This window comes from Mirounga leonina, unplaced genomic scaffold (genome assembly GCF_011800145.1).
Source record: "Mirounga leonina isolate KUSES-001 unplaced genomic scaffold, KU_Mleo_1.0 Mir_94, whole genome shotgun sequence".
NCBI lineage: Eukaryota > Metazoa > Chordata > Mammalia > Carnivora > Phocidae > Mirounga > Mirounga leonina.
The window spans coordinates 23,341,265-23,361,411 of record NW_023270855.1 but is presented as its reverse complement, the minus strand read 5'-3'; the positions used below and the strand labels follow the sequence as shown (position 1 = coordinate 23,361,411).

Below are 20,147 nucleotides of genomic sequence, written 5' to 3'. Positions count from 1 at the left end.
TGCTTTAAATGCGCCTAGTTTTGAAAAAGCACGTATTTTTCAAATTCTCTCCATTGACAGTGTTTCAAAGAAAACTATTTTGTAACCGCAAGAAAGGGCCTAACTCCAGGCGTGTTTTCTCTATTCTCTATTTCCCCAACTAATTTTTCTCTTCCATCCGTTACTTCCTAGCTGTGTAGCTTTCAGTAAGTTGCTTAAGCTCTCCACTCTCTGTTTAAACATCTAAAGAATGGTTTTTACATTTTTAAAAGCTTGAGGAGGGACCAACAAACAAGAAGATGAGACAGAGAGCACATGGGGTCCACACAGCCCTTCTACAATAGGAAGTACACAACATACACATCTCCATCCCAGAGTCTGCTTTCCAGAGAACACAACCTAAGGGATCCCTCTGCAATCTGTTCCCAACACAACAGCTAGAGTTATCCTGTTCAAAGTAAGTCAGATTATTACTTCTTTCCGCAATTCAACAACTTCCATTTTATGAGAAACAAAAGACAAAGAGTCTTGCCATCCGCACCCCAGTCCCAGAACCTGTCATCCCTTACTCCTCTGTCCCTCGATTGCTCCAGGCTTCGCTGCACTGGCTTCCTTGCTTTTCCTCAAATGTGCCAGGCATGCTCCTGCCTCAGGGCCTTTGCATGTACTGTTTTGTCTTCTTGGAATGCTCTTTGCCCAGTTATCTGCCACTGCTTCCTGGGTCACCTACTCCAAATCTTGACTCAAATGTTACCTCATTGAAAACTTCCCTCAACCTCTGCTTACGTGTACCCGACTCCACCTCACCCCAGGAATCCACCCGCATCCCTTGCTCCTGTTTTAGCTTTCTCTCTAGCATGTATCAGCATCTGGCACACAGTGTATTTTCCTTATTTACATTGTTTCGTGTCTGTCTCCTCCACCAGAACCCAAACTCCATGAGGGCAAGGACGTTTTTCTGTTCTTTTCACTGCTGTATTCCCAGAACCTAAAATAGCTGGTACATGGCAGTTACTCAATATTTATTGAACAAGCAAGCGAGTAACATGATGGAAGACTATGGATATGGAACTAGAACAACTGTGATCTTTAGGGAAGTCCCTTAAACAGCATCTGATTTTTTTTCATGTGAAAAATGAGAACAATACTTATGTCATTTTTTGTAAAAGTTACACACTATACCATGTGTGAAAGCGTCATATAATAAACTGCTAAATAAACATAATGCATAATTTTTCCAGAAAATGAATTCTTCATCAGTGAGCTACTTAATTTTTCTAATCTAAAGCTACTAGACTGCCAAAGAGTAAGTGTATAACCGTCAGACACAGAAAACCTTGAAAACTGTTCTGGTATTTAAATAAAATATAAAAAGATTTATTCCAAAGTCATACCCAAAATGTACAAACAATGAAATGCATCTCTTTTCAAGACTTAAATAAAAAAAAAGCCCTCTTTACATTTAAATTTTATAACCATTTAAAGATCTTTTGCTCCCATATAAAAAGTCTGATAAAAGTTAATTCCATAAAGTGTCAAATGTACTCATTTATATAAAAAGCATTCTTTCTATAAATGCAAAATATTCAAATACAATAGTTGTATTACGCAACTGTCCTCAGTTTCTAGACTTCTTGCTAGGCTATAGAATCGCATTTCTACATACTTCTTATACGACTATAGACGCTGACACTTTTTTCGGATGTTCATACCTCTCTGATCAAGTGCAATGCTGCTTTTACGTTGCTTTTCAAGTGAAATCTTTTCCCAGTGGTGACTCACTATTCTACACAAAGAGCAGCCACACCACTCATTGCAAAATTCATAGGTTCTAATTCTTTTTACGCAATTTAACACGCGAATCAAAGCTATGATGCATTACTTTCTTTACAGAGATTTTAATAAATATCCCTAAACTCTAGAAGACTGTTCATAATCCTTAAAAGCAGGGGTCAGCCAACTTGTTCCGTAAAGATCCAAAAAACAAATATTTTAGGTTTCTCAGGTTACTTCTCTGTTACATACTCTCTCTCTCTTTTTTTTACAATGCTAAAATGTTTTTTAAAAAAATTCTCAGCTCTGCTAATCCTCTACTTGAAAAAATAGAAGTCATTCATCTCTAAATTAGATTTCTCAAGTGTTAATAAAATGTAAACTTCACATTTTGTGGTAAATGAAATCCATGGTTTCTGACCCCTGAATTGAAAGTTCATCATCCATGAGAAATGAATCCCAAAGAGTGGGTCTGCATTTCAGATATTCTTTTTAATCAATGGTACTTTCTCATGGCTTCTTTTTCATTTTGAAATGGATAATTCACATGTGTCTTTATTTTTTATTTATTTATTTATTTTTGGTCTTCATTTTTGATAGGGAAAAACGCTCTTCATGTAGCTACTGTGAAGCCTGCGAACTCAAAAGGGAATACATCCATGCTAAAAGAGGTAGATGCACACACACAGGGGTATGCCATCACAGGTCCGTGCATACTGGAAACGACCCTTTGATACATAAATTCAACATAAATGCTCTCCAGGGTTAAGAAGGAATTAGTGGAAACCAGCTAGAAGGTATCCAAAGACGTCCTAAGGGATGTTCTAATTTGTTTTTATCATATGTAGTTTACGTTTTGGGAAAAACATGATTTGCATATGCAATCTGTTAATATAAATTAATGTAGCAGCATGGTTTATACAAATTACTGGTGCATATAACCTGGAGTTCACTTAGCAGATACAGCAGAGAATTCTGTGGGAGTATGTCTGGACTCTGAGAGGGTAAAACAGACCTGTTTATAAACACTGATCTCTAACATGGAGTAGGCTACCTATAGCTTGGTACTGAGAATCACACCACTCTGTGTGTGTGTGTGTGTGTGTGTGTGTTGTATGTTTTCCTTTCCTACCACAAACAGTGTTATGAACAGATTTTGGCAAATAAAAAAGTTTCTGTGAATTTACTCAAATATAACACAAACAAGTTAGAAGCCTCTAGAATTATAATCCCATGTTATTCTACAAAAACATTTACAAATTCTAAAGCCAAGAAAGGTGAAAACTTTGGTAAACCTAAGAAGCTCAAATGTACTAGTCAGCCTAATACAGCCTTATTTTTGAACTATAAAGAGTAAAGTTTTCAGTGCAAAAACAGTATCTTGATAAATAGCTATGACACAAAAATCCCAGGAAACAGTTAAAGACTCTAAAACACTTAAGTACTATCCTGAAGGCATGTTTTGGTATAGAAAAGGTAATTTGGGGCTAGGAAATAACAAGGTGTTTTACTGACTTAACTGTGAGTCTGGGTGGTGGAATATTTAAACAAACAGATTTTGCAAACAGATTCAGCACATTTATAGCTCATCACGTTTTTTCTTAAATGGCCACTTTGGGTGTTGTAATACGTGGTCTGCAGCCTGAAGGACAAGGTACATGAATTCTTCTACATCGAAAGAATAGTTGGTAAATTTCGGATGTTCCCCCAGAGTTGGGTGGTGGCCCTACAAAACCAAACCAAAACATAAATCTGTAAGTCACTGAGGATATGGTTTTCTGAACAGGAATAAAATCATTTTACTTTGGCCAAGGCAACCGTCCCAATAAAACTTTACTTATAAAAACAGTGGGGGGCCAGATTTGGCCTACTGGTCTATAGTTTGCTGATCCCTCCTATATATAATTTAATACATCTTCCTAGGCCCAAAGTTCCCAAAGTTGTCTTCTCAACATACAGATACAGAGTGATTTATTTCCCTTTTCCCCCAACTTGCAAATATAAAATACAACTCAATGTTCCAGAGAAGAACAGTTTATCTTTGAAGTTTAATGATAGTTTTTCATATTAATTAGATACTTTAAACCAATGAAAAAGCAAAATGAGGTGAAAAGAAAAAAAAAAAAAAACACAAAACAAGGTGAGTTTCATCACTGAACTTTACCTTATCCTGAGGAAAGACTTTGTTCTGCCTTCGCCAAGTGATGTAGTGGATGCCTCTCAGCCTGGCCAGGTCTAAGTAACAGCGCTCATCTTCACAGTTGTACCTAAGGATGCACCCATACATGAGACCTGTGTCCAGGCATTGTGCCAATCAACATTTCTCTGGGAAATAACACGCCTCCCAAATATATTCCTACAAAAGGTTGTGTAACTAGTATACAAGATCGATGGAGATTATTTTTTAAATATCCTCATAACTAAGCTACCTCAACTTTAAAAAAACCAAACAGGATCAAGGTTTGGAAGGAACTGAAGTTTATCAATAGGGCCAACTGCCTGTGAACTTGATATTATCTCCTAATACCCAGTCTACACACATGGAAGCAGACTTAGGGGAGGTACCACATCCAAGGGCACACAGCTAGGGAAGCAAAAACTGAGCCCAGTCTGCTGAGCTCCAAGGCCCAAGGGTTATCAATTACACCTCTTTCCTTCCCTCCCTCCCTTTCTTCTTTACCTCCCTCCCTCTGGGGGAAATGAAGCACTGAGATAGAATCCATAATTATCTGGCTATTTCTCTAACGTATATGTATTTCAAATATTTTTGCAGAATGTGGGAAGTTCACAACTTTTTTTCTAAATAGTCTCCCATTTAAAACCTGAGTGAAATCTAGGTGCTTAGACACAAAGAGAGAAATGAGGTTAACAGTAACCACTGTTGGCGTGTCCAGAGTGAAAGATGAGGCATGGTGTCCAGGGCAGAATTACCAAGGGGGAGCGGGCCATGTCTCCATAACCACCCACCCCGGTTAGAGGAGTGCCCCGGAAAGACCATTTTCACCTTGAAGGCTCAGTTTCCCTGTGGATGGAATCAGTGAGCACAAGGCAGAGTGGCTGGCCTGTGCTCTTCATGAGACATACAGGCTCTTGAACTCTCTTGTTTTTATTGTGGTAGAAAACACATAAAATCTACCATCTTGTCCACTTTTAAGTGTACAGTTCGGTAGTGTTAAGAGTATTCGCGTTGTGCAACCAATCTCCAGAAAGTCCCCATCTTGCAAAACTGAAACTCCGTTCCATGCAACAAGAACTCTTCATTTTCCCCCCACACCCCCCGCGGACCCCTGGCAACCCCCATTCTATGCTCCATCTCTGTGAACCGGACTACTCTGCATACCTCACATAAGTGAAATCACACAGTGTATGTCCTTTCGTGAGTAGCTTATTCTACTTAACATAATATCCTCAGGGGTCATCCATGTTGTAGCCTGTGACAGGATCCCCCTCTTTTTTAAGGCTGACTAATGCAGAGGTATGCAGATAGACCCACATTTCACATTCTGTTTATCCGTTCATCCGCTGATGGACATTTGGATGGCTTCCACATTGGCTATTGGGAACAGTGCTGCCGTGAACAGAGGTATGCAACATACAGGTTGCCTTTTACCATAACAATGATACAGAGGGCAGAGAGATGATCACAGCCTGAGAGGCACACAGGAACGAGCTTCGAGGACGGAAGTCACAGACGCACATCTCCCACACCATCATGAGATGGAGGGAGAAAGCGGAATTTGCTTGCTAAGTGAATGGTGGCTGCAGACTTCACATTTTTAACTTGAGGTTTGTTTTCTTTCTAGAAGCCTATATGATGTGACTTTCCTGTAAGGAGTAAATATTAGGCCTTTTGAAGCTCTGAATGACAGTCTCGGCATGCATAAAAAGCATTATTCGCGGCCTCAATGTAAAGCTGTCTCAAAGCACTTACAGTTCAAATACAGCGGCCCAGTCTGGAAGGAAAAGTAAATGGGTAAGACCAGCTCCATGCATTCCAATAAATATGTCCGTGTTATGAGTGATCCTCAGCTGATCCAAAAACCCAAGTTCCCTGCGAGCATATAGAACAACAAAAGACAGATGGGGAGAAGACAGAAACTGTTAAGATGACTTAGCTCAGGACTCACGGTAACAATATTCATACAAGTGTCTTTCCCAATTTAAATCACATTCCACTATGGCTTTTTGCCAATTTCAAGCCTACTCCAGGAATTAATAGCTTAATAATTTAATAATTTAACGTTGTTTTCTAAGTAAGCTCATTTTTTTTTTAAAAAGTGCAAATATTTGCAAATAAATGCATTTTTTTAAGATTTCCTTTTTTTTCAAATTTCATTTTTTTTTAAGATTTCATTTTAAGACTTCGTTTTCTTTTCTTTTTTTTTTTTTTAAGATTTTATTTATTTATTTGACAGAGAGAGACACAGTGAGAGAGGGAACACAAGCAGGGGGAGTGGGAGAGGGAGAAGCAGGCCTCCCGCAGAGCGGGGAGCCCGATGTGGGGCTTGATCCCAGGACCTGAAATCATGACCTGAGCCGAAGGCAGACGCTTAACGACTGAGCCACCCAGGCGCCCCTAAGACTTTGTTTTCAATCTCTACACAATGTGGGGTTTGAACTCATGACCCCGAGATCAACAGTTGCAAGCTCTACCCAGCCAGGTGCCCCTAAATGTGTTTATTTTAGAAGGAAACTTTTAGCACTGTCTTAAATGAAAAACCGGTAACACAGGTCCAACAAAACTGTAAAAACAGATATAATCAAAGGAAAAAGATTCAAATCTAGGTAGATCCCACAGCAAGGCAAAGCTCTGAGCCCGAGGCCCGCTCTTTCTTTTTGAAACAGGGAAATCAGCAGGCTACTAAAGAGATGTTATGATATACCAGCATCAAACTGAAAACCACTTCCTTAAGATAATAAAAGAATTTTTTTTATAAAATAAATACTCCTTGTGTGACTGGAGTTTATTCAATGCCATCTGGGTACACCTAAAATTAGCTCAGATACCACCAAGGCATTGTCCTGACTGCAACAAACTAATCCACAATTTTATGCACATTAAGATCATCAAAGTGTGCTCTGAATTCAAGACCCTAAAAAACATGCAAACTCTGAACACAAAGTCAACGCCAAAAATGTCCACTGAAATGAGGCTGGCAAGAAACACTGGACTAAGTATAATCCTCTGAATACACATAATGGAATTAGATCGCCCAGTCCCGCTTACCCAAAGGAAAAAAAAAATGACCAAGATTATTTGGGATTTAAGAAGAGAATAAGAATTCCCAGCTTCTCCTCTTTATTTTTTAAGATTCTATTTATTTATTTGAGAGAGAGAGAGAATGAGTGAGCATTGGGGGGGGGTGCAGAGGAAGAGGGACAAGCAGACTCCATGCTGAGCACAGAGCCCGACGCGGGGCTCGATCTCACCACCCTGAGATCATGACCTGAGCTGAAATCAAGAGTCGAACACCTAACCGACTGAGCCACCCAGGTGCCCCCCAGCTCCTCCTCTTTAAAGAGCTTCCTCTTGAAGTACAACAGAAACCCCACACACCAACACAGGGAAAGGAAGACAGGGGGCACCCTGTGTGTGTCTCACAAGAGGTGCACATGCCTTGGTTTCTCCAGGAATGCCAACTGATGCCAGGGGAAGGATGAGGATGTGCCCAGATGGACAGAACCCTGGAGTCTGAGGGTAAGGAGGCAAAGCTCCACCTACTGTTTTGTAATGCTTCCCCCGGACTGGCAAGGTCTGAATTTATTGTTACTCTTCCTTCACCTGAAAAAACCTACGTATCCTACAAGCCAGTCAACGCCTGAGCGTCCGAGGTGCCTTCCCCAGTTCTGTCAGCCTGACCTCGGGCCCTCTTCTTCCTCCGTGTCTTCCTGTGGTGAAGGCACCACTGCATAGTGTAATTTGTAAGACAGGAATAGTTCTGCCAACCTCCTAAGACTGTAGGAAGAGTGAGAGGACATAAAGCATAAGAGTAAGTCACAACAGATGGTAGCTGTTCTTACAACTGCTATTTATTTGTATTCCGGGTCTGTGGTCCTCAAGACCAAAGCCATGCCATCCTCCATAACTGGACTCCTACTTCAAAGCCTGTGACCGGCTGGCAGGTACACGATAAAGATTGAATATATAAATGAATGGATGTATGAAGAATAAGGTGCGGAACTCCCCTGTTTACTGCTAAGTTGTTGTTTTTTGTTTGTTTATTTTTTAAGTAGGCTCCACACCCAGTGTGGGGCTCGAACGCACAACCCTGAGATCTGGAGTCACGTGGTCTGCGGACTGAGCCAGCCAGACGCCCTTCTTACTGTTAAGTTCTAACCTATCAATAACAGAGACCCATACGCTGGAATATGGATACTTTTCCTTTTTTAATGTAGAAACTGTTCATAGGGTTAAATTTGGAAAACAAGACAATGACTGTAGGTGGGCAAGGGAGGAGAGAAAAGTCTTCACCTTTCCTTCTGAGCTTTTTTCTACACTGCTTGGTTTTTTCAACCAGGACCAGGCACTGTTGTTTTTACATCCACAGGGCTTACCTAGACAGTAAATGTTAGGCATATTCTGTCTTTCTAAGCCTTTTGCTTGTGCTGGAGTTTTAAAAGAAATGCAAATACTTTGTAATATTTTTAGAAACCTCGTATTACTCTATGACCCTCAAATTATTCCCATAGAACTAATTTTAGGCCAGGAGTTGAGACCCAGCAGCTAACAGGACAAATTAGGCCAGGAACATTTTAACATTTTTTTTTAAATTCAGAATTAGTTGCCAACTTTTTTTTTTTTTAAGATTTATTTATTTATTTTTGAGAGAGAGAGAGAGAAAGAGACAGCGTGAGTGTGGGGGAGGGACAGAGGAAGAGGGGGGCGAGAGAATCCCAAGCAGACTCTCTGCGGAGTATGGAGCCTGATGTGAGACTCTATCTCAGGACCCTGAGATCAGGACGGGAGCTGAAACCAAGAGTTGGACCCTTAACTGACTATGCCATCCAGGCGCCCCTATTTTTTTTTTTTTTTTTTTGCCAACTTCTAAAAATTCAGAAATTTCAAATGAAAACGTGGACTCGAAAAAAGAACTCTGGATTCACCACTTCGCTTGAACAATGAGATGGTGTCGAAACATCAGACCACACACAGCCGAAGAGCAACTGCCCCTGTCCGCCCAGGGTCCTCACCTGCTCACTTCACTCACGGAGGTATCTGCCTGTCCCTTCCTGGTCTATCAGTGTTAACGGCTACCATTCGAAAAACCCTTTTGATTTTCCATTAACTCATCCAAGCAAAAGATGACAGTGTCTGTCCAAGAGCGGGATATTACTTACTTATATTTGTAATCGACAATCTGAACCTCAAGTGTAGATACCGTTTTCAGTGCGTTTACCAGCTAGGGGGAAAAAAAAAACATTTAGAATGTCTTTTCCTTCCTTCTCTTCTGTTTTATTTTCCTTTGAGTCCTAAAATTTCTTATTTTCATACATAATATTTTTCAGGTATTACCTATCATCCAGATCTACTGTTTTAACCTTTAACTGAGTTCAAATGCGGATTCTACCCCTCGGTCACATTACCTCCCTAAAATCCCACCACCTGGGCTGTCATAAAGGCTGAAAGCAGCAAATTCATGGGAGTGAAGTGCTCGGCACAGAGCCCACTACCTGTTAACTGCTATTATTACTACTTGCTAGTTAATCCCTCAATTTTTCAACATAGGTTTGCTGGGCACCTACCTTGTTCCGGGCTTTATGTTAAGAGTTTTCTCCCTATGCCTTATCTCATTTCAGACAAACTACTTGTGCTTTTGGTCTTATCCTCTGAAAACATTAAATTTTTGGCAGAAAAAAAATGTTCTCAATATTTCTACACAGAAAAACAATTATTCTTCTAGCAAACAGAAAGTAACAAAGCACAATTAACCTAGTATCAGAAATACAGCCATGGTTCTCTGTGTCCCTCACAATTAGCCGTCTTAACCCAACACTGTGGGTCACTGCTATTCAGAAATTTTTGCCCTTGTATCCTGTGGCCTGTGGCGTGCACTATACAACAAAAATGGTAACAAAAGTATCACTTCAACTGTGCTGGCAATGCTCAGTGCTTTAGGTGCTCGTCACTTAATCCTCATACAAGTCTCATACCAAATAAACATTATTATGCCTATTTTTTTTAAAGATTTTAAGTAGGGCACCTGGGTGGCTCAGTTGGTTAAGCGACTGCCTTCGGCTCAGGTCATGATCCTGGAGTCCCGGGATCGAGTCCCACATCGGGCTCCCTGCTCAGCAGGGAGTCTGCTTCTGACCCTCCTCCCTCTCATGCTCTCTGTCTCTCATTCTCTCTCTCTCGCAAATAAATAAAAAATTAAAAAAAAAAAAAAGATTTTAAGTAATCTCTACACCCAATAGGGGGCTTGAACCCACAACCCCAAGATCAAGAGTAACATGCTCCTCTGACTGAGCCAGCCTCAGGCACCCCCATATGCCTTTTTTTTTATTCTTATGTTAATCCTCATACATTACATCATTAGTTTTAGATGAAGTGTTCCATGATTCATTGTTTGTGCATAACACCCAGTGCTCCATGCAGAATGTGCCCTCCTCAATACCCACCACCAGGCTAACCCATCCTCCCACCCCCCCTCCCCTCTAGAACCCTCAGTTCGTTTTTCAGAGTCCATCGTCTCTCATGGTTCGTCTACCCCTACGATTTCCCCCCCCATATGCCTTTTTTTAACAGTTTATTTATTTATTTGAGAGAGGGAGAAAGCCACACGTGTGAGCGAACGGAGGAATAGAGGGGGGAGGGTGGGGGAGAGAATCTCAAGCGGACTCTGAGCTGAGAGCGGGGAGCCTTACTCAGGGCTCGATCTCATGACCCTGAAATCATGACCTGAGCTGAAACTAAGTCACTTAACCGACTGAATCACCCAGGCACCTCCCCCCCACCCCATATGCCTATTTTAAAATGATACAATGGAGGCTTAGAGATGTTTAAGGAACTTTCCCAGGATCTTGCAGTTAGCAAAGGGCAGAGCCAAAATTAAATCTAGGTCCTCTGACCCCAGAATCTGTGTTTTTAGGCAGTGCCCTGGTAAAAGCAACAGGCAAGGACTTACATCCACTTCCTTCCCCTGTTACACACATACACAGTTATAGAATGGAAGTTTCTCTCTCTAGATAGCCCCTGAACTCCCCTGAATATACTGCTTATGTCAGGGAGTTGAAAGAGTGAGGATAGGTTAGAATTCCATTTTCCAGGAGCGAATTAATCCCTGTGCATGAGCCCTGGTCTTGTAATGAGATGGGTCCACATAAAAAGAATCTCGTTTCAGAGGGTCCTCAAGCAAACAGGCTTTTTTTTTTTTTTTTTTTTTTTTTTTTACAATTTCTAGTCACACCACGGAGGTGGCCACAGCCCTCTGACATGATTATCCAGTCCCGAGGTTGGGCAGCATTGCAGGAACTGTCATTTAATGAGAGCATCTGGGGTTTTTTTTTCCTTAAAAATTGTATTTATTCATTTGAGAGAGAGAGCACACAAGCAGGGGCAGGGGCAGACAGAGAGGGAGAAGCAGACTCTCCGCTGAGCAAGGACCCCCCCCCCCCGACTCGGGACCCGATCCCAGGACCCTGAGATCAGGACCCTGAGATCAGGACCTGAGCCGAAAGCAGCCGCTTAACCAACTGAGCCACGCAGGCAGCCCTTTTCCTTGAGACTCCGGAGGGCCAAAGGTCTTTTGCTTTTTCTCTGTCCCCTACCAAGGGCTGAAGGAAGGGATCCATTCTATTGTTCAGAGGCACCACCTCCCTCCCCTACATCAGACTGAGAAGGAACCAGTCAGCTCTTAACTCCTCCTGGTTGTTTTTCTTTCCCACCCCAGTTTATTTTTTGTCTCTCCTCTAGCCCCTACCTCTGAAGCCATTTTATGAACTGTCAAGTGCCACCTGAGCCTCCAGTAAAAACAAAAACAGGCATCTATCTATCTATCTACCTATTCATGAATCAAGGTAGAGTCAAAGGTGCTTTCTTCTCTGCTTGGTAGCTGCCTTTTCAAGTGATGCCAATCACCGGGAGAAAAGCAGCCGGTGGGTGCTCTTTGGCTTAGAGTTCAGATCCGAACTGCCAAATCTCACCCGTGGGCAACATCGTTTGCACGATCAGTGGGACCAGATGCGAACACGTCGCTTGCTATACCGCGGCACCCACTGGCACTACCCCTTTGCACTGGACCGCTTGCCAGGGTTTGAGGCTGCTCCTTGGCCAGCCTTTCCAGCGGACCGGCAGCCAAGGTGGGTCAGCCTCCTCACATTTATTTGTGTTGGAGCAGTAGAGTTCTCTGGTTAAGAAGAAGGCTCAGACCCTGACGACCACGGCTTACCCCCCATTATTCTGCTCCCTGGCTGGGTGACCTTAAGCATGTTTTGTAACCTCTAAGCCTCTGTGTTCTTGTCAGGCTTCCCATCCATCTACCCCAGCCCTGCATCACTTGATACATTTTTATTCCCAGGTCTTTAACACACACACACACACACACACACACACACACACACACACTGCTCATTTCTTCCACCCACGGCTTCCAATCACTGTCTCATTACACCATATGTTCATGTCCTCCATAATCCATATGGATCTCAAGACACTAATTACATAATTTTGATCCGCCAGTTAGGCATCCAAATTAATCTATGTAAAACATTTTACCCATCCAAACCTGCCTCCAGTCCTCTCCTACTGAGCTTCTCCCATCTCAATTCCACTGGCCTGCTCAAGCTAAAAGCCCGGGAGTTCACCTCTGATTCTCAGTGCCTTTCCTGGGCTGACCTCATGTGTACCTGCATATACCGACAGGAAGTCTCCTAGACTCACTCTCCGAGACTGATCTTGAATCCATTTCCTTTATCATCTCTGCTGTCATCACCTTCATCCAAACTCTTACCGGGGCCACAGTGACGGCTCTGCATGAATCCCTCTGCTCCTACTCTTGCAGCAAGAGTGGTTTACAAATAAATAAATAAGCCAGTTCATGTCTCTGCCTGTGTATTCATTTTCAACGAGCTGCTACGACCAATTACCACAGAGTCCACACCTCACAAGAACACAACTGACCCTACCACTGTTCTGCAGGACAGTAGTCCAACAATGAGACAGACAGCTGTCCACAGGGCTGTGCTCCTTCTGGGGGCTCGAGGGGAGAATCCGTGCCCAGCTTCTAGAAGCCATCGCATTCCTTGGTTCAGGGCCCTTCCTCCATCTTCAAACCCAGGAACGTGGCATCTCTCTGGCCCTGCTTCTATCCTCATGTCTCCTTCCTGGATTCTGTCTTCCTCTTCCACTTTCCAGGAGGTGCTCAACACAAATCCGGTCAGTGAGAAGAATCCAGCTAAGCGAAGAGCATTCCAGGCAGAGGTAAAAGCTCTCTGGTGGAGACAGCTTAAGGCCCTTTGGTGATTCCATCGGGCCCTCCTGGATCATCCAGGTTGATCTCTCCATTTTCAGGCCAGCTGATGAGCAACCTTAATTTCACCTGCAAGCTTAGCATCCCTTTGCCACATAACCTAACCTAGTCATGGGTTCCAGGGATTAGGACGTGGACATCTTTTGGTGGTGGCCCATGATTCTGCCTACCACACCGTGCTGCAAACTTCACAGAGGCTTCCCTCCCACTGGAATAAAACCTGCCCATCTCCTCACCCAGGCCCATGAGGCTGATAAGATAGGGGACCTCCTCATACCCTGCCTGACTTCTCTGACCTCTTGTGGGGTCATCCTCACCTCTCCCACTGTGCCAGTTACGCTGGTGACCCCTCCATTCCTGGAGCACCTAAAGCTCTGAACACCACAGGCCATTTGCTTCTGCCTGGGAGGCTCTCTCCCTGGCTGGTTTCTTACTGATAAGGTCTCTGCCAACAGCACCTCTTTAAACACCTCACCTGACTGCTTCCCCCTTCCTCCTGCATCTCCTGCCCCAACACATCACCCTGTTTTACTTCCTTTGTAGCACTGCCCACTACCTGAAATCATCTTACTTAGGGACTTGTTTACTTATTTCTTGTCTGTCCCACCTTGAGAGCATAAGCTCCATGAGGACAGGGACCTTACCTGTCTTGTCCTCTCCTGTAGCTCCAGGGCCTAGAATATGGCCCAGGACACAGCAGGTGCCCAACACATTTCTGTGCAATCAATCATACTACTGTGAGAACATCTTCCAGCCATGCTGTTGTAGGCAGGTGCCTTACAGGGTAATCTTATTTAAGTACAATGTACGAGTTGATGCTATCGAAATGAATCAGAGAACCTAAGAGGTGAATAGTTTCTAAGACACACAGTCATGAAAAGAACGGAGACTCTTCTAACTTAGGTGGTGGATGCTACCGTATCACAATGCTCCATCAACCACCTCTCAAGAGATACTCTTGCATTTCTGCTGCTCGTTTGTCCAGAGGCAGAATGTTTGGCAATCTATGGCAGTAAAGGCAGGAATCAGGATTTCTGCCTCTGTTTCCCCTCTGAGTTGGGGCAGATGCACGTTTCCTGTGAGGCAAAGCTGGTTTGGGCAATGGGTGGTTTGCTGACTTCCACAAGAAGTCCAATAAATGAACCAGGCATAGCCACCAAACTTTTCTAAAAGCTAATAATTTCAAATCAAAGCATTTAATGCAATGTGAAAAAAATTAAGCGCATCAGTCACAGGAAGTTAAATTCAATACAATGATATTAAAAATGCCTACCAAACACTAACCTCATTTTGGTTTAGTATTTTCCGGTACTCTGTACTCCGTGCAAGGATGGTGACTCGGATTTTTCCGTCCTGTAATCAAAAGGAAAAGGCAAAATCATGCTCTGTATGCCTGCACATATGAGTGAATGCTAGAACCTAAAATGTGATTTTCACAAAGAGATGAAACTCAATCAGGATACATTTAGGGGACGATTATGGTTTTAGCCTGATTCCTTCAGAGTACTCGCAGGAAACAAAAATGCATCCACTTTAGCCACAGAAGACAAAACCTGTTTATTACACTTCTGTTTGGTTAGCTCCATGGAATTTTTGGCAGGGGTTTGTGGATTAGATGGGGATTTGGGGGGAGAACCAGGCTGACATGGGGAAAGACAGGGAAAAGGAAAAGGAGGAAAAAAGCACATACTTCCACTGTCCCTTAGCTTATCTGTCACAGGTTGGTGACATCTGATTTTGGATCACTTCAGGTGAGAAAGTATTAACTGAGAAAACACTGTCTTCTGATTCTTTTTCTGCAAAGGTGGCACTGATTTTTATTTCGGGTGAAAAGTCAGGCCCACGTCAAAACTCACAAGGTAATCCTTACCTTGGGTCCCTCCTGTGTTATGTTCAGTCTGTGTAGCACATGCTGGGAAAATGCCCTGAATAATCCCGTGTTTTGGCAGCCCGATATCTAACATGAAAACAATAGTTCATATTACAGTGAATAATTGTGTATTACTCTTGAAGATGTTCTCAAGTTACATATAAATGTTATCTTAAAACCTATCAAGAATAGGGATGCCTGGATAGCTCAGTTGGTTAAGCGGCCAACTCTTGATTTCAGGTCAGGTCATGATCTCACAGTCCGGGGATCAAGCCCTGAGTCCAGCTCCACGTTCAATGGGAGTCTGCTTGAGAATTCTCTTTCCCTCTCCCTTTGCTCCTCCCCTCCCCCCGCACAGGTGTGCCTCTCTCTCTCTAAAATAAATAAATAAATCTTAAAAAAAAAACCTATGAAGAATAAATGTATAAATATGAATATGAATAACAGATATGCTTACCAAAGGTGTATTATAGAACAGCCCGTATCGCATCCGGGGGAGTAAGGAAAAAACAGCTTCTTTAAAACATACCTAAGAATGAAGGTATTATACAAGGTAAGAGAAAACAATTTGTACCACATCAAAATAGTACTTATCAGAAAATAAATTTTAATTAATCTTTTTGCACTGAAATATTTTGAATAGCAAACTATTTCACTCAAGGGAAATTCATAATTTTGGAGAATCTAAAGGAAAAATTTTCTTAACACTACATGGTTAATAATTAAGAATGATTCAAAGTTATAAAAAAAGAAACTACAAAGTCAGAAATCAATGGCAATAGCTAATAGAAACTCATATTAAATATTTATTTGATGAGTGAGTCATCTGCAATGACTGTTATTTACAGACATTTCAGGAAAGTTTCCAGTACCCTTTTGGAATCATAAGTTTTCAAATGTATAACATCATAATCAGTAAAGGCTTTCCAGGTGTCAGAGAACAGGTCACCATATCCATAGGAGCTCTGAAAGTGGAAACAAAAGAGGTTAGGGCAACAAAAGTCTACAACGTGGCTTTTCAAAAGTGCAACAAAATATTTGAATCAGCTTGTCAATGTTAAGAACTAATGATTCTAAACAAGCTCATAAAATTCATGGAAGAAAAATGGATTTTCATCTTAGACCTGAGCAAGGACCTAGTATGATATAATGTCATCAGAAATAATCACCCACAATTGTAATCTTAGTCTGTTAAAAACATTGTTTTTCTACCCTATCCCTTTTTAGATTCATATCTCTGAATGATAGCTGGTGTGGGTTTTTTTCCCTGTGAATCTTCTATCTAAATCACACACATACAGGGGCGCCTGGGTGGCTCAGTTGGTTGAGTGCCTGCCTTCAGTTCAGGTCATGATCCCAGAGGCCTGCATCGGGCTCCCTGCTCCGCCCCTCCCCCGCTCATGCTCCGTCTCTCAAATGAATAAATAAAATCTTAAAAAAAAATCACACACATACAACATACACAGACGCCATCATTTGTACACACTTGGATATTCTCAGCGAGCAAAAATTATCAGGGTAAATGGAATACACTTTTGAAAAGAAATTTTGAAAAGAAAATGCCTTGAAAGTCCTAACACTACAATATGATGAACATTATCCTATGAAATGATCTCCCCATTGACTAAAGAGTAACATGTGATAACATCCCATTAACATTAATAATAATAATTATTATTACAGCATCTTGCATATTTCCTATATCGCTAGCATTTGAAATGAACACCCCATAAACTTAATGAGCTAGGTGATATCATTATCCCCATTTTACAGATGAGGAAACAGAGATACAAATTTAAGTAATTTGCATAAACAGTAGTGCTGGTGTGTTTGCAGGGCTGAGATTAAATCCAGTCTGTTTGCTTCCAGACTCCAAGATCTTCATCTACATATGGCAGTTTGCCTCACAGTGGGAAGTAGTTCTTTCTAGTACATTTACTGAATGCATTTCATTTTTGAAAAGTAGAAATTAATTACGTGCTCCATCAGCTAAAGGAAGGAGATCAATTTATTTAAAAATGGAATAACTTAGATCGAAAAATTCAGCCAAAAGAAATAAGAGCTATGTATTGTAGGATGACATTCAAGGTCTACAGCAGGTTTTACATTATGTTCATGTCTTTTTATCGTTATAGCATTCTTTTTTCAGATTTTGAAATTTTTATGTTGCACATATTAGAGTTATTTCAAAGTTAGTGAGAACTGTCAGATGTAGTGATAAGAAAAAAAATTTCCCCTTCGATGTTTCTCCTGTGCCATTCTAATAAAGGCCCTTCTCAACACCATCAAAAATGAAATGTCCCTATTCTGGCTCAATAATAAATAAAGGGCAATTAAAAGAAGTGATTCTAGACAGTTTCTTGAGATAAAATACTTCAAATAAAATAAGATACCCTTGAAAGGAAAATTTAATAATAAAATACAGCAATCCTGACTGATCCCTTTCCAGGGAAATCATGTATTATTCAGCAACAACCACCTCCAGAAGCTTTTTTTTTTTTTAAAGATTTTATTTATTTATTTGACAGAGAGATAGCGAGAGCAGGAACACAAACAGGGGGAGTGCGAGAGGGAAAGCAGGCTTCCCATTGAGGAGAGCCCAATGTGGGGCTCAATCCCAGGACCTTGGGATCATGACCTGAGCCAAAGGCAGATGCTTAACAACTGAGCCACCCAGGCACCCCCCTCCAGAAGCTTCTTATCCACGTCCCTCAACTTCAAATTATCTGCCACAGGGGAAGGAGGAACCTCTTTCTAGTCTCATGTTGAAGAATATTTGGATATTCTTAAAGATGACATAAAACTTCCTCCTGGGTATGTCTCTAACTTAAACACGCTCCTGACCCATGACTTAGAAATTCTACTTCTAGAAATGTGTCCTACAGAAATGCTGGGACAAGAGTATAAAGACATGTCTATGGAAAGGATATTCACTGCATTTCCATAAATAGCACAAAATGGAAACGAACAAAATGTGATTGGGGCCAAGAGATTATACATGCACTGAGGCATGCACTGAATATGTGAACATCCATAACATTCACCAAATTGAATACCATGTAAGCACTTAAAAAAAAAAAATAACCCTAAATGTACCCACTTAGAAAGATGTCCCTGATATACTATTAAGTTAGCAAATATGAGAGAACATATTTTCTGTAAGGATATAATAGAAACACACCCTAACACAAATTTTATAATATCCTTATACAAATCCTTATATAAATTTTGGATAAGGATATATTTATCTTTGCTAAAATAAAGTCTTGCCAGGGATTCATACATGTGAACTGTAGTTAGTCACCTTTGAGGGAAATGGAGTTGGAGATGAGGAAGAAGGAGAGGAGACTTTGCCTTTTTATCTTTTTTTTTTTTCACAACCCATGACTTATTTATTTTATAATTGGAAGTTTGTACCTCTGATCCCCTTCATCCATTTTGCCCACCTTCCAATTCCCTCCCCTCCAGGGACAGGAGACTTTTGTTTAAAAAAAAAAAAAGATTTTATTTATTTATTTGAGAGAGAGAGAAAGCATGAGCGGGGGGCAAGGGACAGAGGCAGAGGGAGAAGCAAGCTTCCCGCTGAGCAGGGAGCCCGATGTGTGACTCAATCCCAGGACCCTGGGATCATGACCTGAGCTGAAGGCAGACGCTTCACCGACTGAGCCACCCAGGCGCCCCGACGGGCGACTTTTCTTAACTTTTCATACTTCTGTGTTGTCTGAACTCATTATAAACAGGTGTTACTTGCATAATTAAAAATAATCATAATGAAGCTATACTACTACTAGCACAAGAAAATGTGGAAAGCCTGCAATAAGTCCCCTCTCATTCATTCTTCTTCGTAGGAGCAGCCCTGCTGTGGCCAGAACCACATCTGCAGAGGGTCCTCCGTGTACCTCTGGAGGCTGGTGGCCTTGCCCATCTCACCTAGGAAGCCATGTGCCAGAGAAGCGGCCAAACTGCTGAGACTGGAGAGGGTGACAGGGAGACAGTTATGTCACTAAGATGTGAACATTGGCCACAGCCACCGGCGGCTCTTCTCCCAGCTGCTCAGCCCCAGCTTGGAGGCTCCACCACTCGCCACCTCCCCGGGGGCTGCAGTGTGGCTTCCTCCAAGGCCTTGCCAGCGAAAGAGAAAACTGCACGGCCACACAACACCTTAATGCTGTCCTCATCCAACCTACAGTGTCTGGTGGACCTCGATTCTGGAGCAACCGGCAGAATCACTTGTCCCAAGAACCTGACTGAGCAACCAGTGAAGACCTCTCTGACCCAGGGTGCCTGGGTGGCTCAGTCGGTGAAGCCTCTGCCTTCAGGGTCCTGGACTCGAGTCCCGCATCAGGCTCCCTCCTCAGGGAGGAGCCTGCTTCTCCCTCTGCGTGCCACTCCCCCTGCTTGTGCTCTCTCTCTCACTCTGACAAATAAATAAATAAAATCTTAAAAAAAAAAAAAAAAAAAGACCTCTGTGACCAAGTATGCAGGTTGAAAGTGCATGCACAGAGAGTACCAAAGGAGGGAGGTCATAGGGTGGCCAACCCACTTGGCTAAATCCATCCTGTCCATGCCTGCTTATTGTGGCCAGAATGCCCTCACATCATGTGTCCAGTTAACGGAGTAACCTGGGACTTCATGGTGGCCGTGAACCCTATCTATGCCCTCCCCGCAGGTGCAGAGAAGTGGAGGGTTGTAAAGTTGGCTCAGTTTAACTTAGTCCATTTAAGGAAGACATGGAAAAACATGCAACAAGATATAAGGAAGCTTCTGGGACTTCTGGGAAAGTGTCTAGAAAACTTTCCATCAACTTAATAGGATCTGCAGAGAACTAGAGGGAGGAGACAGAGCACTGTGGTTTCAGGGCACAGGACTGGGGTCCAACTGCCTGACCTGGAGCCCTAACTCCACCCCTCACTGGCTGCCTTCTCTTACAACACCCGCCTGAGGCTCAGAACCTCAGCTTCCTCATCTGTAAAACAAGCTAATAAAAACCCTACTTCACAGAGGGTTGTAAGCATTAAATGAGATAACACAGGGTGTAATTTTTTTTTTTTTTTTTT

The 20,147-nt window shown here is 42.2% G+C and overlaps 1 protein-coding gene across 3 annotated transcripts in view; it reads right to left on the bottom strand.

The window, feature by feature from the left end:
- Nucleotides 1-1,482: 1,482 nt before the first annotated feature.
- EOGT (EGF domain specific O-linked N-acetylglucosamine transferase) overlaps nt 1,483-20,147 on the bottom strand; it is a 36,750-nt gene continuing 18,085 nt past the window's right edge. For all 3 annotated transcript variants that reach the window (XM_034996365.1, XM_034996367.1, XM_034996366.1), the window contains exons 11-18: nt 15,963-16,055; nt 15,548-15,619; nt 15,091-15,177; nt 14,505-14,573; nt 9,091-9,152; nt 5,684-5,803; nt 3,917-4,019; nt 1,483-3,478 (exon numbers count right to left, since the gene is read on the bottom strand). In XM_034996365.1, the coding sequence (XP_034852256.1) occupies nt 3,332-3,478; nt 3,917-4,019; nt 5,684-5,803; nt 9,091-9,152; nt 14,505-14,573; nt 15,091-15,177; nt 15,548-15,619; nt 15,963-16,055 (753 nt within the window). In that variant the 3' untranslated portion in view covers nt 1,483-3,331. The remainder of the gene's footprint in view (nt 3,479-3,916; nt 4,020-5,683; nt 5,804-9,090; nt 9,153-14,504; nt 14,574-15,090; nt 15,178-15,547; nt 15,620-15,962; nt 16,056-20,147) is intronic.